The 27390-nt window shown below is 39.7% G+C and overlaps 1 protein-coding gene across 4 annotated transcripts in view; it reads left to right on the top strand.

The window, feature by feature from the left end:
- Positions 1–27390, top strand: part of LOC126297787 (membrane-associated protein Hem) — a 185696-nt gene that overhangs the window by 81094 nt on the left and 77212 nt on the right. For all 4 annotated transcript variants that reach the window (XM_049988983.1, XM_049988985.1, XM_049988984.1 and 1 more), the window contains exons 11-12: positions 3845–4049; positions 18546–18678. In XM_049988983.1, the coding sequence (XP_049844940.1) occupies positions 3845–4049; positions 18546–18678 (338 nt within the window). The remainder of the gene's footprint in view (positions 1–3844; positions 4050–18545; positions 18679–27390) is intronic.

The raw sequence follows: 27390 nt of genomic DNA, 5'->3' as shown, positions 1-27390 counted from the left end.
AACATCCATCTCCATTTATATGGTCACTTGTTAGTTTAATTTCAACTGCTTTCTTAATAGCAGTAACCCAGTAGCTACCAGTGCATCCCAGACTCTCCATGTTCTTATATTACATATTATTACTGGTGCCAAGGCAATGTTCTGTAGTAGCAGATTTGCTTGGCTGTTGTAAGCATGTGTGACACTTATGCTCAGTACACTGGTTCTCTGCAGTCCTGATAGTCTGACTAGTTTACAACATGCCACATCTGCAACATATGTGGCAGATACCCGCCTTTATGTGTCTTAAAAGGCCCCTTATGTGGTTGAAAAACACATTTCACATCATATTTCATCAGAATATGACAATCCTGTTGGAAATGCTTCCTGTGTAAGCAAACACACTTTAGACTTGGATGCTGTCTCATTACCATCATCACACACCTATTTCACAGTAGGTTGATACTGCTACATGCGTCAGATCTGTCTTTCATTATAAACAATTTGATAAAAGATAACTTCAAGATCGCCTTAATCAACTGAAGAACTTTCAGGATCTGAGATGACATGGATTTGTGAACCAAGCTACAAAGTACCTCTTCATGCCGTATACGAGGGTGGTTTGAAAAGTTCTTGGAACGGAATAGAAAAAAAGTACTTACAGCACTTAAATTTTTTTTAAAATGTAGTCTCCTTGTAGATTCATGCATTTGGTCCAACGGTGTTCCAATGCCTTGATCTTGACCCCATTTCGAAAATGAATTTCCTCCATCCCTGCAAAATAGTTGACAATTCTGGCTATCAATTCTTCATTTGAAATGAATCTTCGTCCACCAAGATAAATTTTCAGTTTTGGGAAGAGCTGGAAGTCTGACGGAGCCGTCGGTCGCTGAGGCCGAGCGGTTCTAGGTGCTTCAGTCTGGAACCGCGCAACTGCTATGGTCGCAGATTCAAATCCTGCCTCGGGCATGGATGGGTGTGATGTCCTTAGGTTAGTTAGGTTTAGTAGTTCTAAGTTCCAGGGGACTGATGACCTCAGATGTTAAGTCCCATAGTGCTCAGAGCCATTTGAATCTGACGGAGCCACATCAGGTGACTAAGACAAGTGTGACAACAATTCATACCTTAGTTCGTTAATTTTGCCATGGCAATGGCACATGTGTGTGGGCGCCCATTGTCTTTATGGAAGATGACGTTCTTCCTTACTAAACGTGGCCTTTTTTCGTGTATCTTTTGTTACAATTTGTCCGGGAGGTTAGCATAGTATTCTCCAGTAATTGTGTGCCCAGTGGGGAGATAATCTACAAACAGAATCCTCTTTGCATCCCAGAACATTGATGCCATGACATTTCCCGTCGAGGGAATTCTCTTTGCTTTCTTTGGTGGTGGAGAATCAGCATGTTTCCACTGATTTGGCTGTTGTTTTGTCTCTGGGAAATGGTAGTGCACCCAAGTTTCATCTGTGGTCACAAACCATCGCAAAAAAATCTTGTTCGTTTCTCCTAAAACAGGCCAAACATTGTTCACAAATGTCCATTCTCATGAATTTTTGATCCAGCGTCAAGAGTTGCAGCACCCATCTTGTAGGTAATTTTTTCATTGAAACTTCCTGGCAGATTAAAACTGTGTGCCGGACCGAGACTCGAACTCAGGACCTTTGCCATTCATGGGCAAGTGTTCTACCATCTGAGCTACCGAAGCATGACTCACGACCTATCCTCACACCTCCAATTCTGCCTGTACCTCATCTCTTACCTTCCAAACCTCACAGAAGCTCTTCTGCGAACCTTGCAGAACTGGCACTCCTGGTAGAAAGGATATTGCAGAGACATGGCTTAGCCACAGCCTAGAGGATGTTTCCAGAATGAGATTTTCACTCTGCACTGGAGCGTGCACTGATATGAAACTTCCTGGCAGAGCACTTGCCCGAGAAAGGCAAAGGTCCCAAGTTTGAGTCTCAGTCCGGCACACAGTTTTAATCTGCCAGGAAGTACATGAGCAATTTCACGCACTTTCAATCAGTGATCCTCTGTGAACATTTTGTGCACTTTTGCAATGATTTCTGCAGTAGTGACTCATCTTGGCACCGACCACTGCATGGATCATCATCTAAGTTCTCCTGACCAAATTTGAATTCATTTGTCAACTTGCCAACAGTTGAGTATAAAGGAGGCAAGTCCCCAGTGTATTCTGGAAATTGGCAAGAATGTGCTTTGCTTTCATACCTTTCTTTATGAAGTAGTTAATCACTGCTCAAATCTCAATTTTCTCCCTCTTCAAATATCACTATTTGGGAACAACAACAGAGCCACGTCACCACCAGAGCTCTCTGTCAAGAGCACTGACATGGCACGTGTTTACAGGGAACAGTCCAATGAATATCATGTTAAAAACTCATTACGCTAGTGCTGATCTCTCGTGGTGATTCCGAGAACTTTTCAAGCCACCCTCATAGATGGCATGTCCCAGCATACGATCAGCTTTCCTCCTGACTGACACATCAAAGAAGGGAAGGCAACCATTCTTTTCCACCTCCATTCTCAAGCTAATATTTGGATGGATTGGATTCTATGTTCTAAAAAGCCATTGAAATTCTCACTTTAATGAGGCCAAACAACAAAAGTCCATCTACATATCAGAAAAAACACACAGGTATCAATACCACCAACTCCAAGGCGCATTCCTTGAACACTACTATAAACAAATTGTCAGTAATCGGTGACAATGGGCTCCCCATCACAGCTCCATCTGTCTGTTGATAGGATCCTTGAATAAAAAGCAAGAGGAAATCAACACCTGTGGAAATAGATTCAGTAATTCAAAGCCAAACTTAAGTGCAATTAACCATAATGAACTGGGCAGAGGAATGTGAGTTAACTGAGAGACCACATCAAAACTTATTAAAAATTGGTGTCATTCATGGGCGTGTTGTGAGTAACATTGGTGCCCCAACACACTGTATAGCATAACTCCTTGATACTCTGTTGAGCCCACTAGTAGGTCTGTGGGTGCATCACATTAAGAACTCAGCAGATTTTGTACATTGATTAGAGGGATTGTGTTTGAATGATTCTGACATCATGATGTAGAGAGCCATCAGGTATGACTTAAGGTCATGGCTGGTTGTAGTTGAGGGAACTTTGATGTCACAGTGGTATGTTATGGACATCTTGTGTCCTCACATGTTATTTCTCATGTTACTGTATCATGGTGCAATTCTTCAAGAGGACAATGACCATCCACACATGGCATGTGTGTATGAACAGTCTGTGAGATGCTGAAGTACTAACATAGCAGGCAAGATCCCCAGATCTGTCAGTGATAGAACATTTGTGGGACCAGCTCAGATGTCATCTATGTCCTAGCACCAGTGTCAACAATATGGAGGACCAGTCACAGAATTTGTGGGCCAGTTTGCCTCAGGAGAGAATACAACAGCCTTATCATACCCTTTGCAACCAAATTAGTGCATGCATCCCGGCCAGAGGTGGTGCAGCTTCATACTGATAAATGGGCTTATACTGCTAAGTCCTTTGTAAAATTGACCCAAGTTTGTAATCAAATAACATAAAATATTGTCTCAATCTGTGAAGTTTCATTTTGTTTTCTCCTCTGCTTCTGAATGCTTCACCTTTTTTGGCAGGCAGTGTATTTAAATCATTCATCCTTCCCTCTTTATGGGTAGAGTAAAATTTTTAAAATAGCTCACATTAATAATTAATAATCTGTTGGATCATTTTTACTGTTGTATGAAAATATTCATGTTGAAAATCAATTTTATGAAATAAATTTGTTTTGCAAATATATTTGATTTCACACAGTCTTTTTAACATCACTAATGTCTCTTTTTTTTATTCTTTTCCAGTTGAGGAAAATGAATTGTTTGATTTCCGTTCAATTCGGCTTGATTGGTTTAGATTACAAGCTTATACATCAGTCAGTAAATCACCAATAGTGCTTGAAGAAAATAAAGACTTAGCTTCCTTGATTGACATTATTGTCTTCCACACAAAAATGGTTGATTTTCTTGATGAAATGTTGGTTGAGACATCTGATTTATCAATTTTCTGGTAAGACTAATATTACAGACATTTTAATTAGATTATGTTGTGTGAAAATTGAGTATCTTCTCAAAAATATAACAACAGACTGCAAAGTAAAATATGCGGTGACATTATTTATTATTTAAATAGTGTTATTTGGCACACTGTGTGTACACTAAAGATGCATTTCAATTCATAATATCCCATAATGATCTGGATTTTTCATTTATTCTACAAATTCACTTAGGAAAACAGTGATATTAAGTATTAAATAGGAATAGAGGAAGTGGCTTTCTAGAGTGTTCAGTAACAAACAAGAGTAATTTATGTGCACTAACATTGTAGACAGGACTCCATTTAATTAGTGAGAAGAAGAACATTTAATACCAGTTAGAAACAGTGAAATATTCGGGGTGGAATAATGAAATATTGAAAGGATAATTGCTACTCACCATGTAGAGGGGCTGTTGAATGGCAGAAAGGCACACTGATAAAGACTGCTAGATGTTATTAGCTATCACACTGACCTTCTATCCTGCCAGCTGTAGAGCCCCCCCAAAATTCTCTACTTCTCTCATCTCTCCTTTAACGCCCCTCTTCCTCCATCCAGCGCAGCCTCCTGATGCTGCACCTAGAAGCCTGCTATCCTATCTTGTCCTGTCCATGACCCTGCACACTCCCACAGGCAGCACTAGCCTCTTCCCCCACCCTTACTCTGCTGTTTCTCCCCCTCCCTGCTTCATGCTGCTTCTGTACCATCACTACCAGCCCCAGCAAATATCATTGCATACCTGATACAGAATCGCAGTTGGGCCGTAGCAGCCGGAGATGATAGTGAATATATATGTGTGAAGGGTTGAAAGGGGAAGAAGAGGGGCGAAGGAAAAGGACTGCTGAGGTTTAGGAAAAGGTTTAGAGTTCAGAAAGGTCACCCAGAAACTGTAGGTAAAGGGAGACTTACCGGACAGGATGAGAATGAAAGATTGATTGTTTGGGACTGCACTGGACAAGATTTGAGAGAGTACTGCTAAAACATTGTGCATGAGTTAATAAGATCGAAAAGCTATGTATGTGACAGTGGTGGAAAGGGGATGGCAAAAAACGGACATGTGAGAAAAATGAAGACATAGAAAAATAAAATGGAGTGAAGAAAGGAATAGTTACTATAAAGAAATGTTGAGACCAAAGAAATTAACATAAATTAAGGCCAGGTGGGTGGCAAGAACCGACGACATGTTGTAGTGCCAGTTCCCACTTGCGGAGTTCTAAGAAACTGGTGCATCGGGGAAGAATGCAGATTTCACGTGTGGTGAAACAGGCACGGATCATGACTGTCACGTTGTAATGCATGCTCTGCAACAGGATATTGTGTGTTGCTAGTATATAACTTCATGTACTGACACATTCCATCTCCTTGGAGATTTGCTCCTCAATTTGGTCTTACTGAACCTGACATGTAAATAAAAGAAAATAAAACCAGGATATTGTGGAGATTAGTACTGAGTGAGAAGAAGGGTATTTCTAACTTGGTTTTTGGAGGGATCAGCAGTACAAGGATTGTATGTGATGGCCCGGGAAATCTACTTTTAATCTAGCTGGTGGGTAATTACGGCCAGTGAAGGCTGAGGTGAGAGTGGTGGTATATTGCTCTAAAGATTCTGCATCTGAACAAATACATGTGCCTCAAATGCCAAGGCTGTATGGAAGGGTACATTTGACATGGAAAGGATGGCAACTGTGAAAATGTAAGTACTCTTGTTTGTTTGTAGATTTAATGTGAACGGAAACGTGTAGCTGGCTTTCGGTGAGAATCCACTTTCCTTCATACATATTGTCAGCTGGAAGTACCATTTTGCAACCTAATTCCAAAACCTGTCTGGCAATAAACCTGACTCTGAACCCTGTCTTGAATACTTCTGACCACGATCCCATCTTGGTCCATCACCACTACCTCAAAATCATCCCTTACAAAACTTCCAAGAATTCCTCGGTTCCAGCACTGCTTCATGACCCTTCCTCAGGTCCCTACAACATGTTTCTAATCTGTCCTCTGCAGAACTCCATGATATGTGTTCCCTAAAAGCTGATGGATCCATCATTATCCTCCCAGCAGACAAAGTATTTACCACTTTGGTACTTGACTGACAAGAGTGTGTTTGTGAAGGTCTGCACCAGCTGTCTAACACGTTAAAAATATAACAACAGACTGCAAAGTAAAATATGCAGTGAAATTATTTATTATTTAAATAGTGTTATTTGGCACACTGTATGTACACTAAAGATGCATTTCAATTCATAATATCCCATAATGATCTTGATTGTCACCTGCCGTCAAGAACACATCCCTGTGATACAAACTGACCTGCAGTCCCTCCTTGAAACCTCAGGCTCATCTCCGTTGCTAACATCTCAATCCATAGGACTCCTTACCCCCATCCAAACCATGTACCTTCACCTTTCACCTTCTCCCTAAGATCTGCAAACCTAATCATACTGTCCATCCCATAGTGGCTGTTTCAAAGCACTCACCAAACATTTATCTGTCTTAGTTGATCAACACTTGCAACCCATAGTACAGAGATTTCCCTTCTATATTCAAGATACGAATCATTTCGTGTTACCTGGTCACCAAGAGCTGTTATAGGATGATTGATTCACGTATCCAGTTATATGGCTCCTTCCATGTATAGCGATTTTATGACTATGACGAGTGAGGCCTGAAGATGGCATCAACGTAATTCCGAAACTGGTAGCACATAGAAGTTCATAAAATAAAATAAATTTCTACAATACATACGGCTGTTGGTAAATTATTGCATCAAGAAGTTCGTACATTGTCTGAAATCTGTGCCCATCCCACTTCTACCACACACCTTGATTGTAACCATTGATGCCACCTCCCTGTATACCAACACAACCCATGTACATGATCTGTTGACTGCTGAACATTTCCTCTGTCAGTGCTCACTTCATTCCAGACCTATGACATCCTTCCTGCTAACCATAATCAACTTTATACAGACCTCCCAACTACTACTTCACCTTTGAGGGGCAGCATACAAGCAGATCAGGGGTGTGGCCATAGAACCATGGTGGCTCCTTCCTATGCCAACCTTTTCATGGGTTGCTTGGATGGGGCTTTCCTGGGATCCATAAGCCTTTAACTTCTGGTTTGGTTTAGATACATTGTGACATCTTTGCCATATGGACTCATGGTGAGGCTGACATGTTAAAATTCCTGGAATCTCTAGATACATTCTCCCAATTAAATTTCACATGGTCCTCTTCTGAATCCTATGCTGCTTTCCTTGATGCTGAACTTATCCTCACTCAATGCCAGCTACGCACTTCTGTTCACATTAAACCTGCTAACAAACAACAGTACTTACATTTTGACAGTTGCCATCCTTTCCATGTCAAACATTCCCTTCCATACAGCCTTGTCATTCGAGGCAAATTTATTTGTTCAGATCCAGACTCCATACATTAAATCACCACCATTCTCACCTCAGCCTTCACTGGATGTAGTCACCCCACCAGCCTAGTTCAAAAGCAGATTTCCTGGGCCATCACGTCCAATCTTGGTACTGATGATCCCTCCAAAAAACGGCTTAGGTGTACACCACTTGTCACTCAATATTATCCTGGTCTTGAATGTATTAATCTGCTACTTTGACAAGGCCATGACTTTCTAAAATCATGCCCTGAAATGAGATCCATGTGGTCAGAGATTTTGCCCACCACATGTAGAATATCTTTTTGTCACCCTCTTGATCTCCACAGTAGCCTTGTCAGACCCTGTGCTCCTTCTGCACCCTTCTCTGTACCCAATGACTCCTACCACTGTGACCATCACTGCTGCAAGACTTGCCCTGTGCACACTCCTACCAACACATATACCAGCCCTGTAACTGGAAAAACATATACTATCAAAGGGAGAGCCACCTGTTAAATGACACATCATAATATACCAGCTGCTATGTAAACACTGGCATTTTGCATCTACATGACTACCACAAAGTTATGATGAATGGGCATAGGCAGAGGGTGTATACTGGTAACACACAATATCCTGTTGCAGAACATGCTCTACAACATGACAGTCATGACCTTGGCGCCTGTTTCACCACACATGCCATCCGGATTCCTCCCCCAGACACCAGTTTCTCAGAACTCCACAGTTTGGAACTGGCACTACAACATGTCCTTGGTTCTTGCCACCCACATGGCCTTAGTTTAAATTAATTTCTTTGGTCTCTGTATTTTTTCACAGTAACTATTCCTCTATTCATTCTGCTTTAGTTTTCTACGTCTTTCATTTTCTGACCTGTCTGTTTTTCACCGTCGTCCTCTCCCCCCTGTCACATACAATGTAAGTAGATTTTTGCTCTTATTAACTCATGCACAATGTTTTAGCAGTAATATCTGTCTAGCATATTACACTATCTTCCATCTTTAAGTTCTCAAGTATTCAAATCTTGCCCGTTCAGTCTCCAACAATTTATCTTTCCTCCTCATCCCATGCAGTAAGTCTCCCCTGACCCAGGATTCTCCTAAATCTCACCAGTCTTTTTCCTTCACCCCTCTCCCTTCCCCTTCAAACCTTCCACCAGAAAAAGGAGCAACTGGCTCCAAAAGCTTGCACATGTAATACCTTTTATACATTTGTTCTCCTGCTGCTGCTCGGCGAGTGTTTTTTTATCTTCTGTCTACTTCTGATGGAGAACTTCTTCCAGTAGCTAATTAATATCTAGCAGTCTTGTTTCAGTGTGTGTGTCTGCCATTCAGCACCTTCTGTATATAGTGAGTAGCAATCTGTCCTCTTCATGTTGTTATTTAACTCCAGTTCTCAAAAAAATGTTGGGTTGACTAATTTTAGCTTGTAGGTTCAAATTTTGGCAGACAATGGGATTTGAAAATGTCATGTACACTTGTAAAAATGAATTTTCTTTGTGTGTAGCAGGGAATGAATCTGTGTTGTGTGAATTTACTGTAAATGACTAAAAGTGTTACAGATACCAAAAAAATGCTGAATGTGGAAAAAAAATGGTAAACCTGTTCCATGAGCCCAACAGACAGTAGCACAACACTATATGCTTTCTAATGGAGCACTGGCCCAGTCAGTGTTCCTTTTCCCTCTAATGATGTGCTTACCACAATATATGTATAGATATATTTAGGAACTTGGTAGGCTGTTAGAGTGCAATTGCTGCCGGACAAGATGGCAGTTAATAAATGTTGGTTGGTGAACTGTTTTGAATTTTTTGTGAATATTCTGATCTCGTTCATTACTATAAATTGTATGAGCTGTCTGCTGTTTCTCACCAGTTTGTTACATTGACCAAACTGTACGAAAGCTCATCCTCTGCCGGGAATGTGTTCTTAGGTTGTTCTGTATCACTGATGTAGACCAGTGTTTAGTCACATATTCTTAAACTTATTTTCAACTGTTATCAACAACTTCAGTGGCTGCACCATATCTCAAATTTTGTTGCTTCTGTGGAAGACTAACATGTTGCCACTTGGCAGAGAATACCACCCACAGCTTATATGGCTTGGAATGACAACAATTGAGGGATATGTGATTCTTCTTCTTCTTCTTCTTCTTCTTCTTCATTGTCTCATTTGATTTTATACCACTTTTATGATTTTCTGAATGATTGTTTTAGTTTATACATTCTGTTTCAAAGTGTAGTGTAGCTTTTGTAACTCACCAAAGTGTCATAATCACTAATCTGGTGCATGGTGCTCTCTTTTAACTAGCTTGTGTGTCATGTCACAAATTGTTCTGGCTCAAGTGCTGGTAGGACATGGCTGCATGCTACTGGGTTACCTGATAACCACCTCATCCAGGGAACATACTACTCTTCTTTTTTTCAATTTTTGCTGTAAAAAATAAATTAGGAAGGCAGTAGTTAGATGCTGGTCAAAAATATGCATTACTTCTGTGTGTGGTGAAATGGAAAATATATCAATTCCATAATAGAACTAGTTTTTGGAAGAGTGATAAGACCATAGCCATACTGTTCATAAAAATTTACCTTTCTGCTTGAAATAAGTTAGCATCTGCCAGTTCTGCACAAGATATCTTATATTAGCAGACTCTTGTCAAATGTTTACTGTTGTTTCCTGGTACATTGGCTTATGTGTATTTCATATTGGAACCTACTGTTTGTCTGAGAACACAGAGGAAGCTGCTGGTCTTTGTGCCAACTCTGTGTATGACCAAATGCAGTTGTGTGTGCTTGAAGGTGAACACAGTAAACAATGATTTGCCCACTAGTCAGGATGCAGCAGTGCTAGTGTCAGTAGAACATCATGTGCACTCTGGCTGCCCTGCAAGCTTTCTCACGTGACATTGAAGAAACTGTTCTTAAAAAAATAGATATATTATTTCTCATATGGTAGTCTCATTTGTCAGATTCACAGTGAACTGCATTTATTTTATGGACATAGCTATTGCAATATTTCGAAATTAAATGTCACACTACATGAAATTCGGATAGATTGCAGTGAAAAATAGGAGTCATTATGACTTTACTTTCAGTACATGTTAAGTCATACATTGCTGCATATGAAATGTAATTAAGGTATTGAACTTTTCTTTAAACATGAGTGGAGATCTATATATACTTCCAGTCTCAAGAAAGTGCATTGTATGTGGTGCACTAACTCCTTTTCTTCCATGCAAATGATGCAGCCAGAGTGAAATCATAGTAACATCACTTCTATCTTAAATGGTTTGAGATGTTGAAACACAGCAGAGTTTACACAACTTCACCTCACTAACAGGTACATTCATGAAAAAAATCTTGAAATAGTGTATTATTAAATAAGGAAATGAGGACTACTCAGCCCAATAGCTTATGAAGAAGCTTATTCTAGATATGAAAATAAAGATGTAATTTCTTCACTTATGCTGTTTCAAACCCACACTAATTCTCATTTCATTAGCTATCAATGACACTCAAAAAAATTATGTCACTTAATTGACAAAATCTATAGTTACTCGTATATCACAGTAGACAAGAAAGTTCTAGTTATGCATGTTAACCATATGGCAAAATAGTCCCCTCTTTGCATACTATAATTTACTGAAAACTCATTTTGATATCTCAAAACATTTATGGGACATAATGGATGTTATGAATATTTCGCTCTGGCTGTATCATTTGTGTTCAAGAAAAGAAGTGAGTGTGCTACATACAGTCTATACTGGTGGCCAAAATTGAAGCAACAAACCACTATTTCCCTGACCTGTGTCTAATTCATGATCTAATCATACAAATTGTCAACAGTTGTTCATATGATTATGTTCTGCATGGAAGATGGCATTCCAGTCAATGGACAACCATGCCAACGATGACGTCAGGGCACCTATCAGACGGGATAGTGTTTGCCAGGTAGCCTCACATCCACAATCACTGTGCACACAGTCGCAGACAGTACGATATGACACAGAGAAGATGCCTACCAGACTCTCTGCAGTGAAGGGCCAGAGATAGAAAGGAGGCTGGACAGTCACAAACTGATGTGGTCCGATGGCTTAGTGTGAATCATTCTGTTGTTTCTTGGATGTGGCAACAGTGTGTAGAGACCAAAACTGTATACTGAAGACCAGGGCAGGGCTAACCACATGAGACTTCAGAAGAGAGGACCATTATTTGGCTGTGAGAGCATGACAGTACCACCTTAGTTTTGCATGACAACTGGCATATGAGCTCGCCAGCATCCACTGGATGTGTTATGTCAGGGCAAATGGTGTGCAGAAGCCTTCAGCAGAGTGGCCTTCATTGTTGGAGACCTGCTGTGTGTCTACCTCTGATGCGTCTTCACAGAAGGGAACTTGTAGAGTGGAGTTTTCAACAAGCTACCTGGGCAATTGAACAGTGAGCCAATGTTGTTTTCACAGATGACTCCTAATTTAGTCTGGAGAGTGATTCTCAATGGATTCACATATGGAGGGAACATGGGACATGATTTTGGGACCCAAACATTTTGGAAAGAGACTGATATTTAGGAGGATCCTTGTGGTGTGGGCAGGGATTATGTTGACCACTTGATGAACATCTCTTCATGAAAATGTGCGGGTAAATCAATAAAGTCTAACTGCTACCAGGTATCGTGATGAGATCTTGGGACCTCATTTGCAGTTATTGAGAGGTGCTGTTGGCCCAGACTTTGTATTGATGTCATAGAGCACAGATTGTTTGTTTTCTTGGAAACAGAAGATATTGCACGCGTGATGTGGCCTGCTCGCTCTCCCAATTTGAATCCCATAGAGCATGTCTAGAATACACTAGGGAGATGGCTTGAATCATGTCAACATCCACAAACCACTCTCTAAGACTGTGCCCACCTCTGCAGGAAGTATGAGCGTTATGCCTCAATATGAGACTGATGACATCATTCACAGCATACCCTGTTGGAGTCAGGTCTGTGTTGGTGCCAGAGGTTTTCAAACCCCATACTGAGCACATTAACCAGTTGTCTGAATGTATGTGCAAATCCATTACGTTGGAAAAAATGAAGAACATTTTTGTCTAACATTATTTATGTTGCAGTTGTTTACGTTCTGTATTCTTTACATTGTTTCTACTTTACTATCACCTGTTTGTACTGTTTTGTGACAAGATAAACACAACCTTCTAGAATTTCTTCTTGTAGCTTTAATTTTGTACACCAGTGTATTTTCTCAAGATTTAAGGTATATGCACTCTCCTCCTAAGTCTAAAGAAAACAGTGACACATCAATGTATGACCTAACATGCACCAAAACTAAATTCATCTCAAATCCTATTTTTCATTTCAGTCTATTAAAATGTTGTAGTGTGTGTTGCTTAATTTTCAAAACATCACAAGAACCATGACCATTAACAAAACAATAGGCAATTTATTGTGAAGCTGATGAATGAGGCTACAAGATATAAGAGAATCAAATTTTTTTATGGAATAGTTTCTCTACAATTGTGTGAGGAGTAGTGCAGAGCAGCCAGTCTGGGTGCACCACCTTCATGCAGTGTAGTGCATCAACTACCTGCTGTGCTGAAGTGAGCAAAGAATGTTTCGTTCATTCAAGTTTGGCAGGCATTATCTGTCAGCTGTGGTCATTGCTGCCTCCTGGCTGGGACTGTGCACTGTCCCGTGAAGTAACACAAGGATATTCTTTGCATTGCTTAAAGCCACCACACGTTGACCTGGACTATGCGAGTAACATGCTTTCTTTATTTGCACAGTCTTGAATTTGTGAATGAAATGGGTTGGTCCTTTATAAATGTGATGAAGAAGCATATCAGTCTGAATGAGGAATTACCTTAATTCATACTAGTTGCTGTGTAATATTTTTGTTGAATCCTGCTTGTCACATGAACCTGTGTGAAAAATGAAAACTCTGTATAAAACTTCAAATTGAACCCAGATATTTACCGTTCATGCATGATCCATCTACATGCCTCATAATTCAGTGTAGAGTTTCAGTCTGCCTTTTTACAGAGGGTCTCCGTGCATGTCTTTCAGAAGTAGCATCCATGGGGAAAGGCAATAGCAAGGAATGAGATAGCAATGGCCTGAACTTCACTCAGGGATATCTTTTCCTGGGGAAAAGGGGGGGGGGGGGGGGGAGAGAGAATGTGTTCATTGGTGAAGTACCAGAGTATTGCAGGAGAGAGTCTTGGTGATATTTGTATAAGTAGGAGAAGGATACTAGTAGTTTGAATCTGCAAGTCATTTTGTAAGACATGGTTGGCTGTCAAAGGCAAAGTTATGATTCCAAATATCATTCCTACACCCAGTTTTTATCCTTGACAGAGGATGATTTCATGCATACTCTATCACAGAGAAAGTTTCATTCGGAAAGCTAGTCATATTTTGGTTATATTGTGACTATGGGTATTGATAACTAATGAAAATTCTGAAAAGCAGCCAACAAACTATACCGGCTATCACTTTACGATGTAATCCAGAAGATTTGCCCTTCTGAAATTACTTGTTGGACCATAAGAAATTTCAGTTTCTGTTTGTGCATTGCTATTTTTATCTGTTTTCTATTTTTCTTCTTATCTTTGACCTATCAGATCACCAGATGTTCTGTCATATGCCAGTGGTATGGGTTTGTGGGAACTGTGTCAGTGTACACTGCAGAGTGCAAGAGCCCATGGAATTAGTGTTATTGGTCTTTTACTGAAGTTAACATTAGCAGTGTGTTCTACCATGTATTTACATGTTTATATTTTAAAGATACCCCATGTGTAAAGTAATGCTAACATTTTATAGGCATTGTACATGATACCCATGTTGGACATGATATTCTTCTATCATTTCTGCCAGCAGTGGATGACATTGTTTCACCTATGTCTTTCCTTGAGTCTTAACTCACACCTAGTATTTTTGTGTTCATTTTCTATGTATCTTCTCCCTTTCTTCAGTCCAGTTCTTGCTAACTTTCAACTGACTTTTCTTGAAAACGCTGGTGTATTCCAAGCTGCTTCATGGAAAGGTAACATTCCTTGATGTTTTAATATGTGACCCTTGAAATTTTGTCTCTCTTCTTATATTTCCCTTTTCATCTTGTCTATTATTTTCTCTGTTATTTCTTCACTGCTAATGAAAGCCAATTTGTAAAATTCCAAAAATTAAGACTTCATAAGTTCTCAAGAATAGGAGAAGAAAATTTTTCCTCTTTGTTCCTGATAGCAAAGAAAATAAGTGTTCTTTTTGCTGCTGCCATGTTTTGTATGACTGAGTCTTTCTCCAGTCATTGTGGTAACTTTTTGAAAGACTAGTTGCATTTATCACTCCAGTTTATTTACTTCATGTTGATCTCAGAACCACCTAATAGTGCAGTAGTCATTATCTCCAGCCATTGGCAACTCAAGTTTATGCAGTAGATAGATGTTGACTGTGGATATTGTATCACAGACACAGTCCCTTCGACTGTTCATAGAAGTCATTGAATCCACTCAAAGATGTAAACAATCATGTATGAACAACGCCTCTTAGACAGAGGTGGTCCGACAGCCGATCAGTTAGAGTAATTCCAACAAGAAGGAGGTACATGGCCCGTGTTGTCTGTAGTTCAGCCATGCCTAGACAGTCAATACCACGGTTTGATCATGTCTGCATTGTTACTTTGTGCCAGGAAGGGCTTTCAACAAGGGAAGTGCCCAGGCGTCTCGAAGTGAACCAAGGAGATGTTGTTTGGATGTGGAGGAAATACAGAGAAACAGGAACTGTCGATGATGTGCCTTGCTCAGGCCGCCCAAGGGCTGCTACTGCAGTGGATGACCACTACCTATGGATTATGGCTCAGAGGAACCCTGACAGCAACATCATCAAGTTGAATAATGCTTTTTGTGCAGCCACAGGACGTCATGTTATGACTCAAACTGTGCGCAATAGGCTTCATGATGCACAACTTCACTCCCAATACCCATGGTGAGGTCCATCTGTGCAACCACAACACCATGCAGCGTGGTACAGATGGGCCCAACAACATGCCGAATGCACCACTCAGGATTGGCAACATGTTCTCTTCACCAATGAGTGTTGCATATGCCTTCAACCAGACAATTGTCATAGACGTGTTTGGAGATAACCTGGTCAGATTGAACGCCTTAGACACACTGTCCAGCGAGTGCAGCAAGATGGAGGTTACCTGCCGTTTTGGGGTGGCATTATGTGGGGCCGACATACGCCGCTAGTGGTCGTGGAAGGTGCCGTAATGGCTGTATGATATGTGAATGCCATCCTCCGACTAACAGTGCAACCATATTGGTAGCATATAGGTAAGGCATTCGTCTCCATGGATGACAGTTCATGTCCCCATCATGCACATCTTGTGAATGACTTGCTTCAGGATAACGACATCGCTTGACTAGAGTGGCCAGCATGCTCTCCAGACATGAACCCTATCGAACATTCCTGGGATAGATCCAGAATGAGATTTTCACTCTGCAGCGAAGTGTGCTGATATGAAACTCCCTGGCAGATTAAAACTGTGTGCCGGACCGAGACTCGAACTTGGGACCTTTGCCTTTCGCGGGCAAGTCCTCTACCATCTGAGGTACTCAAGCACGAGTCACACTCCGTCCTCACAGCTTTACTTTTGCCAGTACCTTGTCTCCCACCTTCCAAACTTTACAGAACAAGAGGATATTAAAGGAAACAGGCTTCTCTTGCAGATTTCAGACCAGAGCTATCCTAAAAAGAGGCTAATAAACAAGCAGACTTTACTTACAGATTTCAGGCCAGAGATACCCTAAACAGTGAATCCTTCTTCTTCATTTTCAATAGGGTTTGTCCCACCTGGTGGCAGGGTCCACTGAGTGGATTCGCTGTCTCCATTTTGCTAGGTCATGGACCATGTCTGTATGAAGATTTACAGCCTTCAGGTTATTGTACAGTGTGTCAGCCCATTGTTGTCTAGGCTGACCCTTGGGTCTTTTCCCTGTGACTTCCACTGTGTATGCAGCCTTTCCAATGATATCATCTTTTGCAAGCAGCACACATCCAAACCATTGCAGACATCTTTCTCACATTTTCTTCTGGATTGGTGTGACCCTGTTCAATAAAAATGTCATTTGAGATATGATCCAGTCGAGTGATGCTACCTGGTCATCTTGGCATCTTAGTCTCCATGACCCCCAATCGTTGTTCATCCCATTTTGTAGCTGGCCAACACCCTGTGCTGTAGAGAGGAATAGGATGGATGACAGTCCAGTAGTAAACAGTGAAGTCTGGCACAATAAAACCATCACCGTTCCAAAATTGGGTGAGCATTGGGAACCTAATATGTAAAGGTACACTCATAACCCATTATATACTTTAAAGTACAGTATGTGTAAGATTGAAGCTGTCCATAGAAGCATTTCATAAAAGAATTACTAGCTGTAGTAATTAATTGTGTTGAAATTAAAGTGGAAGAATTGATTTATTTCCATGTCCTGTCCAAGTATTTTTCAGACTAACATTTGAGAATTCTCCGAAGAATAAGTTTCATTGAAATTTTGTGTGGTTTAATGGTCTGTGGGTCTGCGACTGTGGCACATATATTGAACACTCTTAGTACAGTGGGCTACCACAGCAGTTGTTGAAACATATTTTATGTATCATTCAGCTATGGTGGAATATGATGCCTGTCTAATTGGAGCACCACTAGTGGTATCTCATCACACAGTATCATTTTCTGTAATTAAAAAATGGCATTTCAATGTATAGTATGCAACTTTGTAGATAGTTTGTGTTAGTGGTTTTGGTGTACTCACACCAAACTTTGTGGTTTGCTACAAGTTCAACGGATGACAGTGCACTGTACATCCTGCGATTTCTGTTGATTCTATGTTTTTATGCTTTGCAATTTGTTCTAGACTGCAGTAAATATTGCAAATAAATACTCTTTAACTCTCCCACTGCCAGTCTGAAGCCTGGAATGATTAAAAAAACGAGAAATGATTAATACTTCAGAAGTATTTAGCAGCAGTGCATGGCAAGAGACATGGCAAAGCAGTGCACAAAGTACAGATGCCGAGTCTTGCAAATGGCATTAAAAGGCTCAACAAATTGTGGTAGAGAGAATAACCAGTTTATTTCATTTATTGCCATCGCTGTGAGATCATGTTTGGTTCACTTTATGTAAGCATACACTTCTGTGATTTGTTTCTTCTGCTGTAAGATTTCTCAAGTCAAGGCCATGTTTATGACATAAGTTCATTTTTCTGTCTTAGTATTTACTTTTTTCCTTCCTTTGTGCCTCACTTTTGCAGTTAGATCTGGGTGATTGACAACCAACCACATGTGGTTTTTTCATTTGGCCCAATGTTGAGTGTTTTTTTTTTCCCATTGCTTAAAATCTGCACTGCTCAAATAATTAAAAGTTCTGATTCATGCAGAACACAACTAATAAAATTCTCATACTGATGATATGTGATATATGTCGTTATTTAGCATCACTGTATGATATCAAAAGCGTTGAGAATATGGGGACAGGTCATAGTGTGAGCTCCAATTAGAGTGGTAAACTATAAATAAGTATGCAATCAGAGCAAATTGCCGTACAACTTCCATACTTCCATAGTAGGCACAAATGAACCATGAGGCAAATGGAACTAAAAAGAGTGGATACAGATTGCATGTGATGTCAACATATTCTCAGACCCAAAATTTTGATGAGAACTTGGTCCACAGCCCTTATGTAATTATTACTTATTCTACTTATGGCCGTTGAAAACATTCCAGTTCCAATTTCAACATTTTGTCTTTTACAAGCATATTGAAAGTAAACATTGACATCTTATAAAATATGATGGCATTAAAATAAAGAATGTTAAAACTGAGAGTGTAAGTAATACCTACATGAAATGTTAAAGCCCTTTCTACAGGGCAAGTCTCAGATCTCTGCTATTGTGCCAGCTTAATATGCAGTGGTGATATTAATAAATAGTCCCATAAATAGTCATAGTAAATTGTATTGTTCGTTATGTTTCATGTGTATGCTATAAAGTTACTAAATATTATTTCTTGTTTCAGTTTCTACAGCAAAATCTTTGAAGATCAATTTCATATGTGTTTGGAGTTCCCCGCACAAAATCGATACATTGTGGCCTTTCCTCTTATTTGTGGACACTTCCAAAGCTGCACACATGAACTATGCCCAGAAGAGGTTAGAAAACTTATCACAATATTTTCACTGTTAGTGGAATTTTTTGTTTGTGGTGCATGAGGCTACAGTTTTGATACCAGCAAATCTGCATTATATTTTTAGAGGTAGTGTTGTTTTTATTGGAAGTCTTGTCTGCCTAATTTTTTACAGTCTTTTAGTGTGATATCAACGCATTGCAGAAAAAGATCAGTGAATTCATGGAGGTGAGATTGCAGGCATGACTGACCAGGGGGAGACAAGGAGGGATTTACTCACAAAAACAGCAAAATTGATCTATAGAATGATGGTTTAGGCAGATAAATGGAACTTTTCAAATGAAATACAGAACAGTTTCTAATATTGCTGTGAATTCTGGAGAAAAGAAGAGAAAAATGAGAAATGCAGTGACCACTCACACAACAACAAGATTTAGAAGAAAACAGAAGTAGAAGAAGTTGTAATGAGTGCAAAAAATTTCTTGCATGGACATCACATGTTGCCTGTGTGCTTGTTGTAACAGCTACTGCTGCAGAGACAGTTGTGATATTAACCAGTATGTGATAGTTTTATCACAGAATATACACCATCCATCCAAAAAGTGCTGAGACTTATTTTAATCCTGGCATATAAGCTATGTCAGCTTAAACTAATATCTGAACTAACAAATGTGTTTTTGACCAGTCAGTTGTGAGGAAGCAGCATTAAGTAGCGGACAAGTGGCTGTAGTTTGTCAACATGTCACAAATAGCTGAGTAGTAGCATCTCTAAATCAAGTGTTCAATACATTCTCCAGAATTTCTTAAGAAGAGAAAATTGTGTGCAAAGTTGTTTCTGCACATCTTGACTCTCAAACAAAAGCAACACATGAATGCCTGCCATGACGTGATTGAAATACAAACTACAGACAATTCTTTTCTGGAAAAAATCATTACAGGTGATGAGATGTAGTGTTATCAGTACAAACCTACATACCACAAAATGACAAAGTGCAGAAATTCATTTGATGGTCAACACTTTGATGACATAACTGACATTCCTGCCAATGTGCTGCACAAGTTGAACAACATCCCAGAGAAGGACTTCTCTGACAGTTTCACATGGTTATATGAACATTCTGTACACTTTACTCAAGTGGGAAGAGAGTATGTAGAACACCTAAAGCATCAAAAGCACCATTCTAACTTTCCTCTATTGTTTAGTTATCCAGTCTTGAAATTTTTTGGATTGACAGAGAATGAAACTGCAGTTTCTTTCAGTAATTTCCACTGCTTCATTCTGAATAAGCCAATGGCCTTTCCGCAGTGGTAACTCCGGTTCCCATCAGGAACAGTCGGATGGGTGACCAGCTGGTCTGCCGAGTACTGTTGGCAAGTGGGGTGCACTCAGCCCTTGTGAGGCAAACCAAGGAGCTACTTGATTGAGAAGTGGTGGCTCTGGCCTCGTAAACTGACATATGGCTGGGAGAGCAGTGTGCTGACCACAAGCCCCTCCATATCCACATTCCGTGACACCTTTGGGCTGAGGATGACACGGCGGCTGGTTGGTACCATTGGTCCTTCATGGCTTGTTCAGGCAGAGTTTAGTTTAGTTCTTTTTTTTAATTCTGAAAAAATTAACTTCCACAGAAACTGTGTGTGACGCGGAAACAGGCAAAAAAGAATGTATGCTGTTTAGTGCAGGTAACATGAAATTAAAATTAATGCACTTGTGTTTTCATTGTTAAAGGATTTGGCCCAGATCCATAGTGGTGTGTACATAAGGAGGTGCATCAGAGTCAATACATAATGGGAAGGTCAGCGTGCCATGCAACACTTCAGCCAGTAGTGTCATTCTTCTGCACCTGTATGTTATGTGTGCTTCAGGGTGTGTGCAGAATGTTTAGCATAATTTTCATGTTATTGTGGATATGGTGGCAGTCCTTAGCTGCTGTAGTGTTCAGTATTGGTGGCATAAGGCAAATACGACAAGTATTTTGTTAAGCAGTGACAGCAATAGTTTTTCGAGCATATAAATTTTTCTAAGGAGATCAAAAAGCAGAAACAATCACCTGATGCAGCTCTTGCCCCCAGTTACCAGAGTAGGCTATGGCTGGGGTGTGTGGCACAGTACAGAGACAGAGAGCACACAGGCACTGTCACAGAGTATTCTCAGTCTGTCTGCACAGAATGTATCATACTTAACAGCTACCTGAAATTTGGATATGGTACTATTTACATTGAGAATTGCAATTGTGACAAGATGGTTACAGGTTTTGATTTTTTCTCACTGTTGTAAAATATTCCTGAGTGTGATATATTCCAGTGTAATGCAGGAAACAATATGACTGAAGGATTCAACAGATGCAGTAGACATATTTTAGTGGTCTGAAAATGATTATGTGCAGTAAATTAGATGTACTGTAAATTAGATGAGATGATAGACCAACTGGGGAAGTGTTAATCATTATGTCTTTATGTGTGGCAAACAGTTTAGATGGGTCACTGATGAGTGAACCCATTGTGTATGTGCAAAGCAGGAAAACATGACATTTTACTAAAACTCATTGTAGTATATGTAAAAATACTAATGTAAAATGTAAATGTGGCAGCAGTTAACATAACAATCATTACATAATAGGAAACAAAATATCAAATAGCTTAACAGGAAAAATCTCCTATGGCTCCAGGCATTACATCATAATAGAATATTCACGCTTTTGGCCTCAGTGATGTGTGAGTGGAAAAATAAACAATTTTTATTTTTGTAGTTGCGAAGTACTGACAAACTCTTGCCATATACGCCCAAGTCACAAGACAGATAATCATATCAGTTTTACTTAAAATAGGAAGTGATCTTGTTGGTAATCCAGAGGCCATTCTTATTATTATTTCTTTCACTGATGCAAATTTACTGGTTGACTCATGAAGCTTGATAATTATATTGATGTAACTATCAAGGCCAAATGACATTGAGAAACTTTTTGGGAGAGTGACATTGTTGCACATTTGAGTAGGTTAACTATGAGCTTGCCAATGATGTTAATCCCATGATGGCACCATAACTGTGAGATAGTCAGATAGCACAAGCAGCCAGTATCTTTGGATTTAAAAAAAATTGTGATTTTTCTGGAAAGTTTTTAAATTAATTCACTGACTGTGAATTGTTTGACATCAGCTGTGTTAGGTATACATCTACTACCCAATAGTGACCTATGAAAATTTCTTCCAGTCTGGGACTGGAACCCAGATTTCCCACTTATTGTGAGCGATTGCCTTAACCACTTCCGTCATCCATGCATGCTCCCCAAACCAACCCAAACTTTCATATGTCACCCTGTTTAAATCCTTATTGTAGTCCACTAGTCCACTAAATTCGTCACCTACTTCTCATCTCATAACATTACTTGGATTCCTGCAACATGGGGAATGAGACAACAAGGAATTGAGACCAACGTTCTTACTATCATATGTCCACTTAGGCATGTAATACCTGAATGCACGTTTCAAAGAACAAAAAATATTGTTGATCCATGACTGTAAGAAATATTTTTAAAATTAAATTTGCTGACTTTTAATTCCTTGACATCAGTTGTATTAGGTATAGATGTACTATGCAGTAGTGACATGTGAAAATTTGTGATATAAGAATGTAGATATTGTGACATATGGAAGTTTGGATTGGTCCTGGGAGCATGGACAGATCTCAAAGTGGTTAAGGCGACTGCTTGTGATAACCAGGAAATCTGGGTTTGAATCCCAGCCAGGCACATAATTTCATATGATACTATTGGGTAGTAGATCTGTATCTAATACAGCTGATGTCAAATAATTCAAATTTAATTTTGAAAATATTTCATAAGCTGTGGATTGTCAGCATTGTCTGCTTTAGACATGCTTGTTAGTGTGACGTGCATATTGTTAATGAAAATGATGTAATGATCTATTTCACTAATGAAAAAGCCACAACTGAAAAAGTGATTATTTTGAATATCCATTGTTAATTTCAAAAGAAGGAGAAATTGCAGTTAAGCTCCAGAGGACTATCAGTAATGAATGGGTAAGAGTACAATGAATCTGGGATTAGCATTTGTAATGGGCTACTTCTGTGATCCGTTGTTGAGAGATGAGGTAGCATTGCTTATGTCGTTCAGGATGACACAACCACTATCCTGCCCAGGAATTATGGGTTCGATTAGCAGGATAGGTAGTGTGGAATCCATTGAAGATGAGGGTTGTTATAACAAGGAGATGTATTACAGTAGAACTTAACTGATACATTTGGAATGTGCTCCCTCGTCTCCAGTTGGCACAGCCTGATGTCAACTCATAGGGTCTTCGTCCCTGGTTCTGTTGAGGTGGCCATGCCCGAAGCCATTGTACACTGCAAAGTGCCCTGTAGTAGCAACCAGCTAATTCAATCACAACATTCTTGCAGGCAGACAAGTCTGCAGTTAGGCCAAGCAATGGTGACATAGTGGAGGTCCGCCACATTCGTGAGATTCCACAGATGGGCTGGTGGCATCAAACCTGGCACATTAAGTAGCCTGACTGGCAGCTCTCTGATGGAGGCTATCTGACCTTTGAGCTCTGTTACTAAACTCCATCTGTCAGACAGAACAGGCAAAACTCAGTTACATCAATATAGTAATCAAGTGAATCAGCTCTATGACATATGTTTTGGTGCATGTGCACAAATGTCATTTGAATCCCTATGGGAATCAAGTATTTGTGTATAGGACATGTAATGTATGAGGGATGCTGCAATGCAGTGTGTGATAAGTTGAAAATTTGGGTCGGATAGAAAATGGCTCCAGGTGGCCGAAATGATTGAGGCAACCATTCTGGAGTAGCGGAGCATCTGGCTTTGAGTCCCTGTCCAGCCCAAATTTTCAGCTTTAATCATTGCAGTGTCATGTGCAGCATGGAGCAGTGATTTCATACCTACCTCGTTTCCCTTTCTTCCCCCTTCCTCTATTTTAGAAAATGAACTACAGGCTGTGTCATCACAAATGTTGTCTGTTCTGTCGGACAACACTTGGTTATATTAATAATCAATAACATTTAGTATTTCATGATAACTATAATGTTAGCTATACATAATCACACTCAGTCATTGCTGTAATACTTGCTAAATCTCAGTTTTACAGCATACATTTTCTCTGTAGAAAACATGGGAAATCAACAGCTAAAAAGAAATTCCAATTCCAACTACACTCCAGTGCTTGGCGAGTTTATTAGTGCCACTACATTGTGATGAAGCTGTATAGAGTTTGTGTTTACTTAGACATGAGCTATTGTCAGTCAGTGAGTGCTTGTCACTCAGTGAGTGTGTGACGTGCTACTGTGTGTCGAAACTGCCAGGTGCATACATGCAAAGTGCTCCACGTGCACTTCTGCCATGCAGTCGCAGTGCTTTAGTAAGGATCCCATACCACACAGCAATACTCTTATCAGAGGATGGGCAGTATCAGTTGCAAAGCGATTTAGAAAAGATGCTGTATGGTGTGGCAGGTGGCAGTTGACAATAAATAAAAAAAATTGTGAGGTGATCCACACGAGTTCCAAAAGAAATCTGTTGGAATTCGATTACTCGATAAATAGTACAATTCTCAAGGCTGTCAATTCAACTAAGTACCTGGGTGTTAAAATTACGACCAACTTCAGTTGGAAAGACCACATAGATAATATTGTGGGGAAGGCAAGCCAAAGGTTGCATTTCATTGGCAGAACACTTAGAAGATGCAACAAGTCCACTAAAGAGACAGCTTACACTACACTCGTTCGTCCACTGTTAGAATATTGCTGCGCGGTGTGGGATCCTTACCAGGTGGGATTGACGGAGGACATCGAAAGGGTGCAAAAAAGGGCAGCTCGTTTTGTATTATCATGTACTAGGGGAGAGAGTGTGGCAGATATGATACGCGAGGATGGAAGTCATTAAAGCAAAGACGTTTTTCGTCGCGGCGAGATCTATTTATGAAATTTCAGTCACCAACTTTCTCTTCCGAATACGAAAATTTTTTGTTGAGCCCAACCTACATACGTAGGAATTATCATCAAAATAAAATAAGAGAAATCAGAGCTCGAACAGAAAGGTTTAGGTGTTCGTTTTTCCCGCGCGCTGTTCGGGAGTGGAATGGTAGAGAGATTGTGGTTCGATGAACCCTCTGCCAAGCACTTAAATGTGAATTGCAGAGTAATCATGTAGATGTAGATGTAGGTGTAGCGTAGGAAGTCTGTTTAGTGGACTTGTTGCGTCTTCTAAGTATTCTGCCAATAAAACTCTGACAACTTGTCACTACTGATATGTAGCCACTTAATAGAGCCACAGAAGACTTTATTAATACATTTGGTGCAGGTGGTGCTTCATAGCTCATAAATATTTGAAGAAAACAATTTCTTGTGTAACACTGATGCTGATAAAACATTGCTGCTGGTTTTTATTGAAATAATCATCAGGCAACCTGTGCAATAATAAACAAAATACAGAAGATAAATTTGCTGATATGACTATTAGTGAAATGAATTGTGATGAACATGTTCACAAAAATGTGTTAACATAAATGTAACACTTTCACATACAACTGTTATACAACAACGTATATGATGCCACTCTTACTTTGGTGGCAAAGACATTAATGAAATCATAAAAATAATTTTGTTCCCCTAAAAATAAAATATACAGCATGTCTCAAACCTTTTGTGCCAGATTGAAACAGGTGATAGTGAGTCCACACCCGATTATTTTGAGGTAGGGAACCAATGGTCAGAAATGCATATTGTGTTATGGACACACACAGCATACTCAGCATAACAACAACATAATTCATAGTAACTGTTCAAAGCGAAGACCACTAGTCGCAATGCTTGTGTAGTGGCGCATGATGCAGTTCTGCCACACTCTCACAAGGATCCCGAGTGTTTTATTGTACACTGGAACAGGTAGTGGGTGATAAACAGTGTATGCTCCTGACCACCAAACCGATGTACTGTACTCAACTTAGCTCATAGCATGTATGTCATGTGATAACTGCATGTGCTGCATCGGTGCATTAACCTGTGTCTCATGCACGTCACTATCCCAGGTGTCAGTTTTGCATTGCATCAGACAGCTTGTGATGTGCCCGTGGTGAGGTGTGCTACTGTGTGCAGTGCATAACCTGTGGAACACTACTCAGCATGAGAGGTGGCGGGCATGCATTTACTTTATAGTATAGCAGGAGGTAGTGTCCATAAAACAGCATGAATGTACAGAGAACTTCTGTCAATGGACTAACCACCACAGTGCTCTAGTCCCAAACTTTGTACAGTTTGTATTATGAGGCCTCATTCACCTATGATGGTGTTTTTAACAGCCTTGTCTGGAGTGAATAATGGAACTGACAGTTTACATACATATATACAAAATAGTCAAATACAACACATTTGTACAGTGTTAACTGTTACCTGGTGATAGGACATGTGTTAACACATCCGAAAATAACTTCTATGTACTAGAGGAAGCTGTAGAAGGTAATAACAGTAGAGGAAGACAGAGGGTGGAATAGATCCAAAAAATAAATGAAGACTTTGGGTGCAAGAAGTAACTGTGAAATGTCAATGTTGGCACAGGAGAGGAATTCGCGGTGGGCTGCACAAAAAAAAAAAAAAAAAAAAAAAAAAAAAAAAAAAAAAAAAAAAACACTTGTTATGAAAGATGAAATGGATGTATACAGCTGAGTAATCTTAGTACTCTGTCTGTTTCTATGTTCCCTGCGTTTATGTGATGTGCATTCTGCATACTGATGAACTAGGTATTTAATTTCTGTTTACTGCTCGTAGATTTATGTAACAATGATTTGGTATAATATGTAGAGAACATGTAGCTGTCAATAATTAAGCAGAGAATCCAGTAGATGTTTACAGTTGTCTTTACAGATACATGCTGCTTAACCATATGTAGTTATATATATAAAAAAACTATGACATGTATTTCATATGTAGTACCATATTAAGGGTATTATGACATTACAAGAATAAAAAAACATCGGCATTAACCTTAGTGAACTGCAACGACCTATACTTTTGTTCTTCATATGCAGAATTTGAGATGCACTATAACATTAAATGACTACAGTGAACTTATGTATTAACATTAATGAAGTGTAAGTAAGAACATTTTTATCAGCATGAGGTTAATGGCCTAGTAACCCTTGAATTACAGTTAACATTATAGAGATGTGCTGATGAACCATTGTACTTTTTATATGATCAGAAACCCTCACTTAACCCTTTCACTGCTGTGTGTGTGCACACATGACCTGCTATGCTGTTCCCTAGGTGTTGTGGAAATGTATAATGCACTGCTTGGGTTTTCCTACAGTGCTATGGACGTCTGACTGTGTCCCGAGCTGTCGACCTCTCACTGCTGCGGATGAGTTACCTCCACATCTCAGTCAATAAACAAGTTTTGAGTATTTATCATACAATTTATGTGCCTCATTTTGTGAAAAAAACTTCATTTTGATATCTTGAATCATTTATGAGATATGATGCTTATCATGACCATGATTTGCGATGTGCCAGGATGTTAATGGGTGCATTGTGCATGACCCTCCTCCAGGTGTAAAATCTAATAACAATACAATGAAATGAGATATCTTCTGCTCTCAGTTTTAATAAAATTTTGATATCTTATATACATTTCATTCACTGCATTGTATGAGCTAAAACCACCCATACACAAGGTTTACACAGTATGTTTTTACCTCTGCAA

The sequence above is a fragment of the Schistocerca gregaria genome, chromosome X, assembly GCF_023897955.1.
Source record: "Schistocerca gregaria isolate iqSchGreg1 chromosome X, iqSchGreg1.2, whole genome shotgun sequence".
NCBI lineage: Eukaryota > Metazoa > Arthropoda > Insecta > Orthoptera > Acrididae > Schistocerca > Schistocerca gregaria.
This window is presented reverse-complemented; position numbering and strand designations above follow the sequence as displayed.